The 18,069-nt window shown below is 25.7% G+C and overlaps 1 protein-coding gene and 1 long non-coding RNA gene across 3 annotated transcripts in view; one reads left to right on the forward strand and one right to left on the reverse strand.

Annotated features, from left to right (window-relative positions):
* The window catches only part of LOC102681877 (tyrosine-protein phosphatase 99A-like), a 334,024-nt gene that overhangs the window by 20,129 nt on the left and 295,826 nt on the right, over positions 1–18,069 (reverse strand). For both annotated transcript variants that reach the window (XM_006622301.2, XM_006622302.2), the window contains exons 5-6: positions 14,158–14,345; positions 13,939–14,053 (exon numbers count right to left, since the gene is read on the reverse strand). In XM_006622301.2, the coding sequence (XP_006622364.1) occupies positions 13,939–14,053; positions 14,158–14,345 (303 nt within the window). The remainder of the gene's footprint in view (positions 1–13,938; positions 14,054–14,157; positions 14,346–18,069) is intronic.
* On the forward strand, positions 8,618–10,303 carry LOC116186437. Its single transcript, XR_004151426.1, has 3 exons — positions 8,618–8,992; positions 9,141–9,223; positions 10,034–10,303. It is a non-coding gene; the product is annotated as an uncharacterized LOC116186437 (long non-coding RNA).

An 18,069-nucleotide genomic window follows, 5' to 3' on the forward strand; every position in this document is an offset into this window, starting at 1 on the left:
ATTTAAAATATTTTAATGCATATTTATATATAAAAAATTAATATTAATGAAAATATAAATTTTAATATATAAAAATATATCAATTATTATTATTATCGATTAATTATGAATAATTATATTATAATAAATTGTTAGATACTTAAATTAATGATAAAAACATTAAAAAATTTCTAAATAATTAATATCTGTATTCGAAAAATCCTTTTTAATACAATCGATAAAGAACGTACATTTTTGCCAAACGTACATTTCGTGACAATTATAGAATTATAGAATTATAGAAATCTTTTATACGTATGGATATTAAGATTGCGAAAAAGATCATTCCGTAATGAACATTTCTGAAAAATCGGAAATAGAACATTGTCAAAATTTTAATAAAATAGAAAATAATTTCAAATCATTTATTCATATTATATATTTAATATCAATATTTAATATTATTATATAAATATATTATTTATTCATTTTATTTTTCAATTAAAATTTATTTTATTAAAAAATAATATCATTTTTATTTATTCTCTTATATATTCACTTATTTAGCATTTACTTTTTGATTTATTTTTTTAATTATTTATAAATTTAGTTATTAATTCATTACTTGTTTAATTATTTATATTAATTAATTTATTTATTTAAATATTTGTTTCTTTATTTAACAATTTACTAATTTATTTATTTAATGATTTATTTATTAATTTATGTTTCCATTTGTTTGTTCATATATTGATTGATTAATTTATTTATGTAATTATTTATTCACTTATTTATTTATTAATTTATATTTTCATTCAATTATTCTTTTAATTATTACTTTAGTTTTTAATTTTAAATTTTTAATTTATTTTAATTTTTAATTTTTGAATCTTTATTTGACATTGACTATTACTATTGAATTATTATTTTTTTAATATAATATAATTTACAATTTTTCAAAATCTAAAGCAAATTTTAATAATTTATTATTTATTTATTTATTATAATTTAATGAATATTGATAAGAAAATGAATTCAGAATTTAAAAAGTAAAGAATTTAAACAATGATCATGAATACGAATGGAATACGGATATGAAGCAACAATTATCAAAATATTTTTGTTGTTCATCATTCGATTATACGTTCTACGATCAATGAGTTGCACATTTTAGCTTTTTACTAATGGATTAAGTGAAAGATTTTGAATATGATAAGTGAAACTTAAATAGAAATTCAATTACGACGAGTCAATTAAACTTGTTTACTGTGAATTTTAATATTTAATTTTTTTCAGCAATTCATAACTTCTTTATATTTCTGTTTAAATTTATATTTCTGTTTTTAAATATTTCTGTTTTTGCTAATATCATTTCAAAAAATTTTATAAAAAATAATTTATAGATTTCGATTTTATTTTTAATCAAATTAAAAAAAAAATGTTAACTTCATGTTTTGTTTCTATATCATTCGTTATTTTTGATTTTAAAATGAAAGAATACAAGTACACATTGTTTTATTCAATTAAAATTAAAATTTTTAATCAAAAGTAAATTATTTCGATATAGTTATTTTATTAAATCGAAAAAATTTCAATGTTTTATTAAATTAATTATTATTTATATAAAAATTTAAATTTTAAACAATCATTCATTTCTTTTCGTTTTTGAAACAACTTGATAAAATTATTTTAAATAAAAATTATTATCAACCTATAAAATATATAAATTGAAGAATATTATTAAAAAAATATATAAATTGTTATAAAATATTTTTATAAATATATTAAAGTAAATACATATCTTTTAATTCTTTTTAACCATGAATTTTTATTTCATTAATTACACATAATTATTAATTGATATTAATTTAATTTGTTGTTATTTCATAATTATTTTTTAAAAAATGGTATTTAAAATATCTTAGTATAGTTACAAATAAAAAACTAATACTGAATTATAATATATTTTTACTTTGTAAAAATATTTCAATTAATATATTTATTATTGTAATATATTATTAAAAATAACATTATAAAAACTCGAAATTGATAAATTACTGACCACTATAAATTCGTCTATGTTTATTTTGTAACTATACTCTATGTAAAATAACAATTAGAATTTTAATTAGAATTTTAATACCGTTAAAAGTCGAAAATCAATATTATAAAATAATAAATCTAGCTATAATTTCTAAAAAATATATATTAATTATTATATATATTATTGTTAAGAATTGTTAGGTATGTAAATTAATAATAAAAATTTAAAAATTGATAAATTGCTGATTATTATATTCAATAAATTGATTTTAATTTAATCGGTGTAGTTCGTATGTTTCCGCCGAATTTCGATTGTCGCGACTTTCTATAATACAAAGGAGGTCGCGACGGAGAGCTCATTATTCTACGATCTCTCTTAACGTATAGATCGAAGTTATAATACAATAACTAAATTTTATTAATATAGAAAATAATTTTTAATCATTTATTCTTATTTTAAATTAACATTTGATATTATTTTAAATATATTATACATACATTAATTATTTATTTTAATTTTTAATTAATATTTATTTATTGCTTCGTTTACTTATTTCATTAATTATTTATATTTTTATTTATCGATTTATTTATTAATTTATATTATCATTTATTTGTTTATTCATTTACCTTTTTATTTATTTATATATTTATTTATATACGTCTTTATTAATTCATTTTTATTTATTTATTAATTCACATTTCTTTAATTTACATTTTTATCTCCATTTATTTTTTAATTTATATTTTTGTTTCTATATTTATGCATTTACGTTTTCATTTATTAATTTATATTTTTATTTATTTTTTTTATTCATTTATAGATTTATCTATTAATTCTTTTGTAATATGTCTTTTTACATAAATAAATTTTAATAATTTATATTTTATTATATGGATCTCAATGTAATTATCTCTTCGTTGGTGAGATTTGGTAATTGACATTAGTTTTCACATTGTATTAATTTATTAAAAATATAATATTAAATTATATTACATTAAAAATTATATTACTATATTAGAATTATATTATATAAGTAAGAATAGATTTTGAAAACTGATACACTAAACTAAGTACATTAATTTTCTTTTTTGTTTTTCAGATTCTTCTAATTTACTAATTGCGGTCACTAGAGCCAGTGTTTGCTTCATAAGAGTTTTTTTAAATCCTTAAATGGATAACGCGAAATTAGAATCAATATTTGTCCACTGATTATAGATAGGACAAGTACTCTCATCTGATCGAGTAGACGCGTTTTGCGTAACAATCTGTTTCTGGAAATAAAAATCGAGAGCGAAACTGAAACGAATTGGTCATCGATGGTCAAATCGTAGTTTTTTAATTAGAGTTGCGAAAAATAATGATATTTATGAGATATCGCTAATGTTTTTAATAATTTTGATTTTGATAAAATATAATTTTTAAATTTAATTTTTTAAAATTAAATTGTTTTTTTATTGATAAAATAGAATATTTTTTTTAATCATTAGTACTAGAGATATTAATTTTATTTGCATTTTTATTAAATTCATTTTAAAAGTTAGTTGCATTAAAAAAAAAGGTTGGCATGTTTGAAAATAATATTGCATTAAAAATGATCATATTTTTTAAAAGTAATGTTGTATATAAAATGTTCATGAATCTTCCAATTATATTATGGAAATTGTGATCCTATTTTTGGATCATGTAGTGCAATTATAAAAGCTGCAAGAAGATCTTGTTTTGGGATCACCAAGTGAAGTTATAAGAACTGCAAGAGAGTGATCTTTTGATCTTTTTTAGCCTCTTCTGGCTATCTTTTTTTTAGCACTCCTAAATATTCATTTGTTAATGAAAATACTGCTAAAAACTTTGTTCATGAAAATATTTTTTAATTCTTTTAATATTGTTTAAAATAATTATATATTTTTTAATAATTAAATATAATTATTATAATTTTAATTTATTTAATATTCAGATTGTAATTTACAGATAAAAATTCATTTCTTTCAAATAATTAATAGTGTTTGTTATTAAAGTTTAAAATTAAATTTTTTAAAGAAATTAATAGATATTATTGATTTTTTAATTATAAAATAATTGTATAAATATTTAAATTTAGTGCAAAATATCAAAATCAAATTTAATTTATATTTAATTCTTTATACATATAAGATTTTTAATTCTTTAAATTAATTATGCTTTATGTGATTGAGTTTTTTTATATATGTTTATGTAGATTTTTTTAGATTTAGTTTACTCTTATGTTAAATTATTTTTTATATTTCATATATTTCTAATATATTTCCTATTTATCATATATTTAACATATTTAATATTTGTTCAAATTTAAAATTTTTTTCTATATTTCAGATTTCTTAAATTTATAGATATTGATTATGTTACAGAATGTTTTTTATCTTAAATTTTTATTATGTTTTTATATATTTTATTATGTTTTTTACAGGCATAGTCTCGATGCGTAGTCACCTCCTCGTAAGTGAGATCGAATAATTGCCATTGCTTTTCAAATTTTTTTTTCAAAACTTTTTGCATTAAAAAGAATTTAAAAATATAAGATATATTTTATCAGTAATAATTTTCAAAAAATAATGGTAAGCCAAGACAACTACGTATATCTGCAATTCAATTTAAAATATGATTTCCTTTAGTTATTTTAATCAATTTAATAGACTAGGTATTAATAAAATCTGAACAAGGATGTTCTCTTTTTTCTTTTTTTTATTTTATTACTTAATATTTAATAAAATTCTAATAACTTCATTTTTTCTAAATAAGACGAGAATATTCTTGACCCAGATCATTAATTAGTTAATGAATATTAGTTTGATTAGGTTTAAGTGTTTAATGTTTAAGCACATTCCGTATCAAGATACACTCCCTAATTTAAAGCGAAAAATAAAATTCTCAATTCTCTTATTCATTTATATTCTCTCTTTCGTTTTCATTATTTTTCATCTCGAGTTTTTTTTATTCTTATTCGAATCGTTTCTTATTTCTTTCTCAATTTATTCTTATGATTATTTTACGATTTATTATTTTTCCATCGCTTATTTCGAGTCACTATTAACCACATGTCATGCAACAGTGGCAAAAGAATCGCTGGACATATGCTTTACTTCCGGTGGCAAGTTGAGGATCCACGCTCTGGTTGATTGGTACCTTTGAGTATTTGATCAGAGTTAGATCTTGTGGTCGAACGCCGTTCTCATAAATCGGCTTCGGTGGTCGGAGATCTAGTATCCCTTCCTGTGTCGTCAGAACGTAAATCGTTCTTTTGCTAGACCGCTGTCGTAACCCTTGATTGGTCAGGACTAAATATCATCTGTTCGGCAAGTCTCGTAAGTGATATGAGGGTGCCAATGATTTACAGAAAGTTGTTTCTTAAGTTTCTTTTTCATTTTTATTCATCACATTGTTTCTTTTTCGATATTTATCTTTCTCTCAATTCGCATTTTGTTGACTTTTTTTTTCAATTACTTACATTCTGAGCATTGTAATTCTTTTTGATATAAATAGTTAATATTTTGCATTTTTCTTTCACTTTAAATTAAACGAGAGTATTCTTGATACGGATGTTGCGAATAAGTATTATGTATAATAAATTTTAGATTTGATTTTAAGATAGTTTAAGATCTCATCGATGGACAACGTGAGATTAACTTACGAGCAATAAATTGCGATGAATGTAAAAGATTCTTATAAAGATTATTGTAAATATAACACTATTTTAGATATACACTAATTTAGATAATTATTTCATTTGATGTATTTTTAATTAATATTTCTTTTCAGATTTTTCAAATTTATTTAATTTTTATATATTTTCTTTCTTGTATGTTTTATTCTATTTTAATTTACTTAATACTTATCATTAATTTATATTGTATGCTTTTATATTTTTTTAATTTTTGTAAATTAATTATTAATTTTAATGTCTCGTTTTTATTTTTCAGCTTTAAATGGGTCTCGATGCGTAGTCACCTCCTCGTTGGTGAGACCTGGTAATTGGCATCGCTTTTCAAAAATTTTTTTCTATATAAAAAAAAAATTATAAATATTTCATTAGAAAATTTTCGAAATATTTTAAATTTATTAATACGAGATATATTTTATAAATGATAGTTTTCGAAAAGCGATGGCAAGCTAAGAACTACGCATCTGCAATCTAGTCCAAAGTTTAATTCCTTTTAATTATTTTGTTCAATAAACTTATTTTGTTTATTTTGTTTAATAAACTAGATTGCAGGTATTAGTAAAATCTGTATAAGAATATTCTTTTTCTCGTTTTTATTTTATTTCTCAATGTTTGACAAAATATAACTAATTTCATTTCTTTTCTTTTCTTTTAAATAAAATCAGAATATTTTTAATACAGATGTTAAATAGATTAAACGAATATTAATTGGATTAATTGTAAGCACATTCCGCATTAAGATATAACTTAAAGCGAAAGATAAAATTCTCAATTTTTTTATTTCCTTTTTCATTTTTATTATTTTCGTCTCGAATTTCTATTCTTACGTTCGATCATTTTTTTTTTATTTTCTCAATTTATCCTTATAATTATTTTACGGTTTGTTGTTTTTCTGTCGTTTATTTCAAGTCATTATCAACTATATATCACGCAGCAATTGCAGAAGTCGCTGGACAGGTGTTTTACTTCCGGTAGCCAATCGAGGGTTCCGGTGGTCGGGGATCTAGTATCCTTTAGTCCTTCCTATGTCGTTAAAACGTAAATCGTTCTTTTACCAAATCACTGTCGTAACTCCCGATTGGTCACAACTGGTAAGTAGTCATCTGTCCGGTGACTCATATAAGTCAATTGACGTAAATCGTGATGTGAGGGCGATAATGATTCAAAGAAGGGGTTATTTAAGTTTCTTCTATTTTATCGTATTTTAGATTCTTCTATAAAATTTACTTTTTTCTTGGTTCGCTTTTTATTATTTTTCTTTTGAACATTTTGAACTTTCTTTTTTTTTTTTTTTTTGATCATTACAATTATTTTTTAATTAAATTGTAAATGTTCAATATTTTAAAATTTTCTTTTTTCATTTTAAGTTAAGAATTTTTGATACGGATGTTGCAAATAGATTTTAAATTTAGTATGAAAATTTAGATTAAGTTAGATTAAGTTAGATTAAATTTAAGATTACATCGACGTAGGATAACGATGAAGAACGATGGACAACTTGAGATTTAGTATTTAATCTTTTATTGTAGTTTATAATATTCAATATGAATGATTTGTAGACATGATTTATTTGTAATGTGAATGATAAATTGTGATAATGATAATGAAAAAATTCATTTTTAAGAATTATATTTTATCTTAAATAATTTTTACATTAATTTTTCTGTTTCAGCTTATCATTTTTCTCAATTTTCTTTTATATTTTAGATTTTTTTTAGTAGGTATTTAAATTTTATTTAAATTTCTTTTTGCATCTCGTTTTAATTTAATTGATCTTAATTTAATTTGATTTATATATTAAATTTGTTTAATTTCTTTCATTTTTATGTTTAATTTTCTTTCTTTCTTATGACTTTTCCAAATATATTTAATTTATATTTAATTTATATTTATATTTTCGATGCATCTTTCATCTCCTCGTGATGAAATCTGATAACTGATATCGCTTTTCATAGTTCATATTTTAAAAAATTTTCATTATTCCTTTTAAAAATTTTATAAAGATTATTATTCTTTAAAAAGCGATATCAAGTTAAGAATTTAATTAACGCTTAATTTCATTTTTTATATTTCAATTTTTATTATATTTTTAATAAACAGAGTTTGTTAGACTCTAATATTATAGAAATTTATAATTAATTTATATTATAGTGATCTTCAATTTTCGCGCGGTTTAAGTAAACAAAGAATCGCGCCACTCCAGCCAATTAGAAGCGACTTAGATGAACCTATAGCAGGTGGCATCATTTATCTCCGAAAATCATGGTGACAGGATGCGTCATAAATTCGAGCTGTTTGATTTCTACTACGCAGTAAGTAATTCTATTATTTAATATATTATTTATTGTTAGATTGGCTTATTTAATAATCTGTTAAGCATTATAAGAATGAAATTAATTAATTTTTTAAGTTTCTTTGTGCTTTGTTTTCGATATTCTATTTATTTATTGAGGTTATCGACAGTTTATATTATATTATAACCTATTTTAGCTCAATTTTTATTTTATTTTAATATTATTGTAAATTTATAAGTAAATTTATACATTTGTTACATCATTCTGATTTTTATTTGTTTAGATTATCGTCTAGATTATCGTTTAATTATTGAGATAATATCGAAGAAAGAATTTATGTCACGGTACGATAAATTTTCTATATTAGGTAAAATTTTATTTTTATTCTAATTTTCTACAAGAATAGATGTATTTAACATAGGTTTTTATCCACTTTTTATTAATAGTAAAACGGAAATGCAGTAAATGGTTCATTATAATTAATTTTATTGCATCAAATTAAATTATTTGAATAATAGATTTTCTTTTTTAAATGTATATATTTATATATTTGTCTCTTTTTCTGTATTATTCTCGAGGATATAAATATTTTTTATCATATATTTTTTTCAAGAAATTGAGGTTTGCGTTTATTCTACATTCGATATGTTTTCAACATATTTCGATATATTTCGATTTATTGCTAGACTGTGGAATATGTTCTTTCTTTCCTTTAATCCTTTTCGATAATCGAAATCGAATCACGAGACGTTACTTTAGTATCGATAATTGTGTAATAAGTGTTTAGACGTTATTTTTTCCTTTTTCCAAAGTTTGTGATTTATTTGTAGCTGTAGAGTGTTATTTCCATAATTATTTTTTGTGACTTATATATTTAATCTATTACAAGGATTTTGTATTACAAATCGAAATCGGATATCGGCAAAATTATTCTTTTTTTTCCTATTCATTGTATTCATCTATTTCTTAAAATTATAGGTTAGTATTGCAAATATTTTATATTATGCTTATATATTATGCTTTTCTAAGATGGAATTTATATTTAATTATTGTTTTATTTTAATATAATCGATTAATTTTGTACATTATATATGTTTATTCAAAGATTTTGATTTTTTTTGTGTAGGTTATTAATCGATTGCTAATATAAGTTAATTTCGAAGAAGAACATGCAACATGGATGCCATTATGCCTTTTTATGGAAACGTGGTAAAGTTTAACAATTCATTGTATGCATAATATATTCATTATATTTCATTGTATTTATTATTTAATTTTTTATTAGAGTATTAATGATTACTATAATAATAATTCATAATATAGTATTTATTTAAATATATATATATATATATATAAAATATATGTAATGTATGTGTGTGTGTATATATATATTCAATTTTTTTACATATGATATCTTATATTTAAAAAATTAACAATCAATTTGAAATTTCAGAACAATAAAAACATTATCTGTAAGTACTTTTTCAATAGAAAAAGAAAAATATTATTTTAAATTTTCTTTTTTTCTTCTATTCCATTCTTTACACTAACACAATTTTACTTTTACAGAATTTGTGACCGCGTGCAATGCGGTCAGTAGAATCAAATGTTTATAATAGTTTTTAATGTTTTTTAGAGTATAATAACTTTAAGTAAATTTAATTACAATAAATTAGAGTCAGTGCTTTTTCGCTAATTGCAATTAAAATAAGTGCGTCAATAGTCTTTTATTTTTCTTTTTTTTTTTTAATATTCGTTTTCGGTACATATTAGAGTCAGTGCATGAAAAAAATTCAACGATCATTTATTAGACCGCAAAAAGGTAATTATCTTTCTTTCTATTTAAATTTTTATTCTTATATTGAAAAATTGGAAATTATAAAATTATTATAAAATTTTTTCTACTTTTTAAATTTTTATTTTTATTTCAAGATTTTAATTTTTATTATCATTATATTATATTCAATTTTTCAATCTTTATGCTTATATTTATATATCATATTCTACGTTTTGTTACAGATATTTTTCAGCTTTTATGATGATTTTTCATAGCCCATATTGATGCCAATGTAAATTCTTCGCATCTATTGGTGAGTCGCATGCATTTTTGTTCCTCTGGTCACTCAATCATGTCGTAGGATGAAAAGTCCGAATCGACACGGGTGCCTGGTTGTATATTTAGATTTTTGTACGAGCACAGTGACCGCGGATATTATTTATATCCGTGAATAGTAATATATCTATTTTATATGTTTTATTTATTAGATTAGGATAGGTCTTCTTGTATATCGAGTTGCTAAAAAATAATATTGATAATTAATTTTCTATTAAAATAATATTAATGTGAATGATATTAATAATTAATTTGAATGTTTATTATAATAATTTGTAAAATCAAACTATACTTAATTATATTTAACATATAAATATATTTATAAAGTCAAATGAATATACATTTATGAATAAAAAATAAATATTAATTAAATATTAATTAAATATAGTGAAGAAATCGGATGTCCTCCGATTTCGTTACTAAAAAATTTTAATTATTATATAATAATCAAAATAATTTTTTAATATATGGAATAGTTCATTTATTTAATTTTTTATTATGTATTTAAATATAATTTGAAATACAGATAAAAATATATTATTTTTTCCATATAAAAATGTATGAAATTTTATATACAAGAAGATATTTCGCGACAGGCAGATTTCGGAATCAAAGTAATATGTTTTGAACATTTTGAAAATTTATTTTGATGAAGAAATCACCTGAGGTTATTAACATTTCATCAATTATTTTTAATTATTGACTGTTAAAAATAAGTTTCTTATTAATTCTTATAAATAAATTTCTCATTCAATATATTCTCCTTTTTCAATATTAGAATTAATCATGAAATAAATTTACTAAAGTCGAAATAAAATAAAATAAAAAAAATTTAGCCCGTTAGAAAATGATATTAATACTTGTTTTAGCTAGGATTTTCAGATTTAATCCTTTCCATGTCCATTTCCAGGATCTCATTCACATGCTCAGGTGCTATTTGAATGAGAGAGAGGCAATGGGCATGATGATCATAGTTTATAAGTTTATAACAAGTTTTCAGCGACTGACGATTGCATTAATGTATCGTGCACGACGTATTTTTCACATTGTGTGTGTGTATGTATGGTTAGGTTGTGGAATTGCGTCGTTTCGATTATACGTTCATTCACACAATTTACAATAAAAATATTATATGACTACGAATTATAAATACTATTCTTATTTTTATTATTATTATTTTTATTAAATTGAATAATGTTATCATTTATCTCAAGAATTTTATTTTTTTTTTTATATATATTTTATTTTTTTTATAATGCATATATAAAGATATGATATATATTACTTCTGTATACTCCATTCTTTCTCTATCGTTAATGTTGATAATTAAAATTGAATTATAATCTTTTATCGCGATTTTACACGCAATGATCATTAATCATCGTCAGTCGATTTCAGGAAAAAGGTACGTAAAGTTAGAGTATGAAAGTAGTGTGCCAAGCTCGGGTGTCGGAGGCGTCCCGGGACGTTTTCCCTAGTGTAGGCTTTTTGCGCCCGAGTGTTATGCGTGAGAATCGTAGAATGAATGTGTTGGTATGTCTGGTTTGCTATATTTTTTAAATATAGGTTTAGGTAGGATAGGTAGCATGTTTTCTGGTATGAGTGTTAATTATAAGTAGGTAGGGCCGGGCAGGTTGTCACAGTCTCTTATCGGGTAGGCGTGTTTTCGCGTGACAACCTGTTTCAGGAGATAACATTTGAAAAATCGAGGGTAAAGAGAATGGATGAATGGACTATGCTATTCGTCTCTGGCTCATCGATTTTTCGAATTCCGCGGTCGCGGTCGCGAAATGGGTTTCGAAACGAACGTTGCGCTCGAGATTCTGCGTATGAACGGACAACGATCATTGCGATCGTTGGTCGTCCATGTGTATTCAGCTTTCGTGATGTAGTTTTTTTTTTTTTATTTCTTATTTTCTTTGTTCACGATTAGGAAATCTCGAGCCTAGTTTTAAGTTTCAGCGCCCGAAGGAGGAAGACCGAAGAGGCCCGACAAACTGTCACGAAGAGGGCTGCAACGAATGGCTTCTCATTTTTTGGATCTTGTTTAGCGCCAAAGAATGGGAAGTCATTGTTACTATTTTGTCACTGTGCTCGTTTTAGTAATATATGGTTATTATTGTTGTATTATTCGGCCAATTTGCATGCTGGCCTATCATCATTCAATCATCATGGGCATCGCGATTTTTTTAGTGTTATTATATTAGTATTAGTGTTGCGTTGAAAAATAATCGCGTTTATTTTAATATTGCGAATATTGAATGCCCATGCTTTTAGAATTGTGCAAATTTCTGTTTTTGTAGTTAAAACACGAGGGATTATATCAGTTATTAAGGAAACTGCATTAAATATCTCGTTATTAGTGTTGCGTACTGAAATTTGAGTGCATAAAGTAATATTTATTAATGTTACGATTATAAATAATTGTTTCGTGAATTTTTCTTTTTTTTTTTTTACTATTTGTAAATTAATTTGTACTGCATATAAAATGAAGCACTCTTCGCGGTTTCTTTTGAAAATTTAATATATTTAATATTGCGAAACAATGAAATTCTATTTAAGCTTTGTTCAAATTCACATGGATTTATTATTATATTTTCAAAGTCTTTTTGATTCCTTTTTTTAATCTCCTCTTGTAAAAATAGAGTATTTGTTACTGAAAATAATACTAAAAATAATATTAAAAAATGTACTTTACTTGTTACATATGGATATCTTTCATTTATTATTTTATTTTTTTTAAATTATTTGTAAATATAATGAAATAATCAATTCAAATAAGATTCAAATCTAAATTTTCTAATTCAAATTTCTAAATTTAAATTTAAATTTATATTATTTTAAATTTATCTAATTGTGATTGAAAAAAAATGAAAGATATAAATAATTTAACAATGTTTTGTGAATTTGATTATATATTTTCTTTTTAAATAAAAATGTTTTATTTATCTAATTTAATAGATGAATTTATTATAGGTTTATTGGTATGTGTGTGAAATATTTAGTAGTATGTTAAATATCTTAAATATATAGATTAAATATCTTATTATATATATAGAGCTATAAAAAGAAACTCTTATATATTTAATAGACAGAGTTTCTAAAATATTTAAAATTTTATATAATGTTTTCAGAATCTTTTATAGGAAAATAAAATTATATGATGTTATATGAAAGATATTGAATGTTTTGGAAATGTATTTTATATTAAGCTGTATCTCTTTTTCCTTTTTTATTATATCCTTTCTTATTATATCCAGATATTTATGTAAACAGATTTCATAAAAAATATTGGATTTTTAATAGGCAGATTAAATTTATAATTAGGTAGCATATTTTTAAATTAAATTTATGGTTAGATAGATCTGCTCTTAGATTAAATATACTTTTAGGATATTTATGAAATTATATTAGGAAAATATTGCTAAAAATCAATGTTTTTTGTAGAGTTTATTTCTATTTAAATAAGTACTATTTATTTAGACAGATTTATTTTTTTATTTTTTATTTTTTGAAATTAATATTTCAAAATATATGATATAAAATTTTATAAAATATCCCATTTTTTCTCTTCTTTATTTATGATAAGAACGCGTTATTACAGAAATCGTCCTTTCTGAATTCTGTTAAAGTATGCATCCGCAAAGTTCTGCTTATCGACCGAAGCTACATAGAAGTTTCTAAAACGTTCTGTTTTATCGATAGTTTCAATTTTAAAGCGCCAAGTTTTGAACATAGACGAATATCAATTAAATTTCTTTCCTTTTTATTAAATATTTAATCATAAAATATAAAGAAATTTTAATCTCACCTCCTTCGTCGGTCATTACAGAAATGGTGGTTGCAGGACCATGTCCTTCCGGGTTGAAAACCTGTAATGACACCAGGTATTGGGTGTACGTCTGCAGATTGCGGATTGTATGATTCTGCAATGAAATGTGCGAAAATTTATTAAACGCAAAATATCGATATAAAATCAAACGCAACACGGATAACAAAAGATATTCGAACAAATATTTATTCAACTTACGTCAATGGCTGGATTGCGTATATATACTTCTTTTTCTTCCATATAGGGTTTGTCTCGAGGTTTATACCCGATTCGATACCCAAGGAATTCGCCGTGAATTGTGTCAGGGCTGGGCGCTTTCCACGCCAAATATATAGATGTGGCAGATGTATTATGAGCGCTGGTAATTATAGGTTTTCCTGATGGCACTAAAATGAGAAAATGAAACATATGCATTATCATATTTTTGCATAAATATATAGATACTTTTATGCTCGCAAAATATTTTATCGAGTATTGTAAAAACACTTCAACAAAAATTTCCATTAATAGGTATTTTCGTAAATTTTCTCGATTAATCTTCTTAAAAAAAAAAAAGGAAGAAAGAAAACGAGTTTTTTTTTCTGAATTTTTAACTTAGTTTTGTAATTAATAATTTTTTCGAACGTTCCAATAATCGAAATAATTTAAAATTTTTAATTTTTCTATGCCAATTTCTTTTACTCATTTATTTGTTTTCATTTTTGACTTAATAAAAAAAAAAAAAAAAGAAAAAAATTGAAGAATAATCGAAATATCATCAATAAATGAATTATAATGAGAAAAAATCGATGTATCGAATGTATTAGTTGAAGACATATGATAAAGGGGCGGGAAACATCGAAACAGGCGGATCAACACGAGTGGCATCGGATAAAAACGTATTTGCAATGATTGTTTGATGATCAGCTCGCAATAAATATCGGATCGATCGTATTTATTTTCTACCTTTGGCCGTCGTCGCGAATAAAATTCGAACAAGTACGCTTAATCGTATTTCCCATTATTTCTCTTTCCCTCCATCCCCTCTCGTTTGTGATCCAGGTACACGTATTTCAATGGACCCTTCCCTGTCGTAATATTTTCAACAATTGATAGCTTTCGACTCGTTTAAAATTCGTGCGCGTGTAATTTAATACTTTTCGCATAATCAAATTTTGCTGGCTGATCAAAACGGTACCATCGTTCCGTTCAAAAAATAATAGCAATTACCCCAGCGAAGAAATACGATCCGAACGAGCTTATTTCATCTCGACTCCTCTATTTGTCACAAACGTCTCGAACAATTTATCGACCAACGTAGTCGCGGAATCTTCCCAATGAAATGGAATAGAAATTTTCATTGCTATCGCAATTTTCTTTCTTTCTTTCTTTCTTTCTTTTTTTCCGAGCTATATCTGACTTCCGGGTTTAATATATCCTTCTTAAAATTCTCTTCATCGTATCCCGTGCATTTCCACTACCAGGACATTTCATAAGCACATGTTATTTCATTACTTTGCTCTTGGCGCCGACGTTGCTCCACCGAATACTAAGTTGCATTGTAACAACGAAACTTCTAGCCACCAGTTTCTCGCAGTAACGGAATATACAACGAAATTCCAAGGTCGAAAAAAAACAAAGAAAAGAAAGAAAAAGGACGTAACGGGCGTAACGTTCATACGTCTGTTTTTATACTCTTATAATTCCAACAACGTTTTTCCTAAAAAGCCAACACGAGTTACGTAATGTAGGTATAATCGCGTTGCATTGAGCAACTCGCGTTACCTTTTTAAATCGTGTCGGGAAACGTGTGTCCTTATTAATTCCCACTTTCCTCTTATCTCAGGCAACCGAGATCACGGCACCCTCGACCCTTTCAAAACGGTCCAACTTAACTTAAGCGGCGTCCGTATCGTTGACGAAACTTCGTTGGCGTTATCGCGCGCCAATATTCGCGGATGGAAAGTTGTCGAAGTTCCGTTCCGTGTTTACTTCTGGTGGAACGAGGGATTGCCTTGGAAATAATTTGAAGACGTTTAATGCGCGTCACGCGTCGCTCGATGACAGGAGGTGGGTGCCAAACTTCCGCCGACTCGTTAGCGTCCGTGTTAGAAATGTTGGCCGCGAAGGCGACGATAACCGGGCCGCGAAAATAAAGCGTCCGCGGGTGAACTAGCGAGTGAAAGTCGACGGATTAATTAATGCATCCCGGCCGAAACTTCGAACGGACGTTTCGGTGAATAATTGCCGGTGACAACGATTAGTCGGTTGGTTTACGGAGAAATTGCTCGGACGAATGCTTGTTATTGTTTCGCGGGTTCAGGGAAATTCGTGTCGGTCGGGAAAATCGCGAGATATTGGGGGTTAGATTAACTGGACGAATTAGGAACAATAGGGAATTGAGAGATATTTGGGGAGCGGGTATAAAGAAAAGTGTGTATGTCGAAATAATTATTCTTTTATTACCAAATGTTACTTACAAACAAGAGGATGATAAGGTAAAAAAAATATTTGTCGAAGGTTTTTCGAAGAGTTTCGAATATAAAAATAATCAGTTCAGAGCACGGTTTTCTTCGGTGAATCAATTATCTATATTGCCTTATTAATAAATTCTCGAGTTTTTGTTCGAGTTGGACGGTTAGCAAAATTATTTAAATCGCGATCATCGTATTTTTTATTTATACGCGAAATACGTGTAGAACGATCGAATAATTTTTCCATTTAAAACTGGCTGTCCGTTTTTATTTTCGATAATCCTTTTTCTCACAATTATTCATAAGTTGGACGATAAGTTCCATTTTACTAATTATTACGTGGTAGTTAATTTTCATCCACGTTACTTTTCATCAGGATTTCTTACCTTTTGTTATTCTTGTCGTTTAAATTAACATATTCTTCGAAACAGACTACAATATTCAGACGGATGATTCATATTACGTTGAACAATATTTCTCGAGAAGAAAAATAAAATTCAACATATTTTACAGGTTATATTTCAGAAAAAAAATTTATCGCGAATACGAGAAAGCTCTTTTAATATCTGCAAATTAGTTTATACATCATGATTGTATTTTTTCGAGTTTACTAGCTTCGGGGCATTCGTTCTTATTCCAGTCACGTTTTATTTCAATTCAAGCAAAACCGCTGTTTCCCTCGGCCACCACCGTTGCGGTGGCAGTCAATTAACGAAACAACCAGAATTATTAATGCTTAGCTGAAGACATTGTAGTGGGTCAGGTATTACGTGGTATACGTGCGTGAGCGCGATAAGTCTTTCATGCGATTCCGGGCCGGCCACTTCGCCGGGATAATTCAGCTTTCGTAATAAATGCGAGCAACGCGTTCCTTTTTTTTTTTTCTTTTTTTTTACCGTCGCAAAATCTGCGTTAAATTATTACGATCCTGTGCCAGGGCTACGTTTACGACGGCTATGCTTCCCTCCACGTTTTAAAAGCCACGCGACGTCGTCGATCTCTTTTCTTTTTCTCTTTTTTTTCTCTTCTTTTTTTTCAAATATCCCTCCGAAATTTTCGTTCGAAGCCCTCTTTCGTTTTCTCTTCGAATCCCACAAAAAAAAAGAAAAAAACTAATTCAATATCCCGTGCGATAATAAAGTGCGGCGCGCTAGGTAAAGTGTAGCGGTTCTATAAGCTAAATAGACGCAGTTGCCGCGATACTCGCGCAATAAAAACGCCGCCGCCACTTGGCGAATTACACTTTCCACATCCTGGTGCGCGACATAAAACGAAAAAAAAAAAAAAAAAAAAAAAAAAAAAAAAAAAAAAGAAAAAAAAAGAAAAAAGTAACCAACGGAGAAGACGTGGAACTTGAAGAGAGGAGGAGGAGAAGGAGGGAAAGTAAGTACGGATAAGAATTTCCACGAATCCCTTCTTATCAGCTCCGAAGGGAAATAAAAGCGAGACGATCCACCACTCTTCCGGTGGCGCGGTCTCGGCGTTCAAGTTCATAACTCAGGTTGATTACTGGCTCGCGGGCCGAGGATGTTGCCGAAATTACCGTCGTGCTGCGACCGCGCCACGAATTTTCCAATTTTCGCGCGGACTCGACACCCCTCTCCCTCCCCTTCTCACGAAACTTAGAACTCCCTGTGTGGACGTGTATATACGCCGA

The sequence above is a fragment of the Apis dorsata genome, unplaced genomic scaffold, assembly GCF_000469605.1.
Source record: "Apis dorsata unplaced genomic scaffold, Apis dorsata 1.3 scaffold_683, whole genome shotgun sequence".
Classification (NCBI taxonomy): domain Eukaryota; kingdom Metazoa; phylum Arthropoda; class Insecta; order Hymenoptera; family Apidae; genus Apis; species Apis dorsata.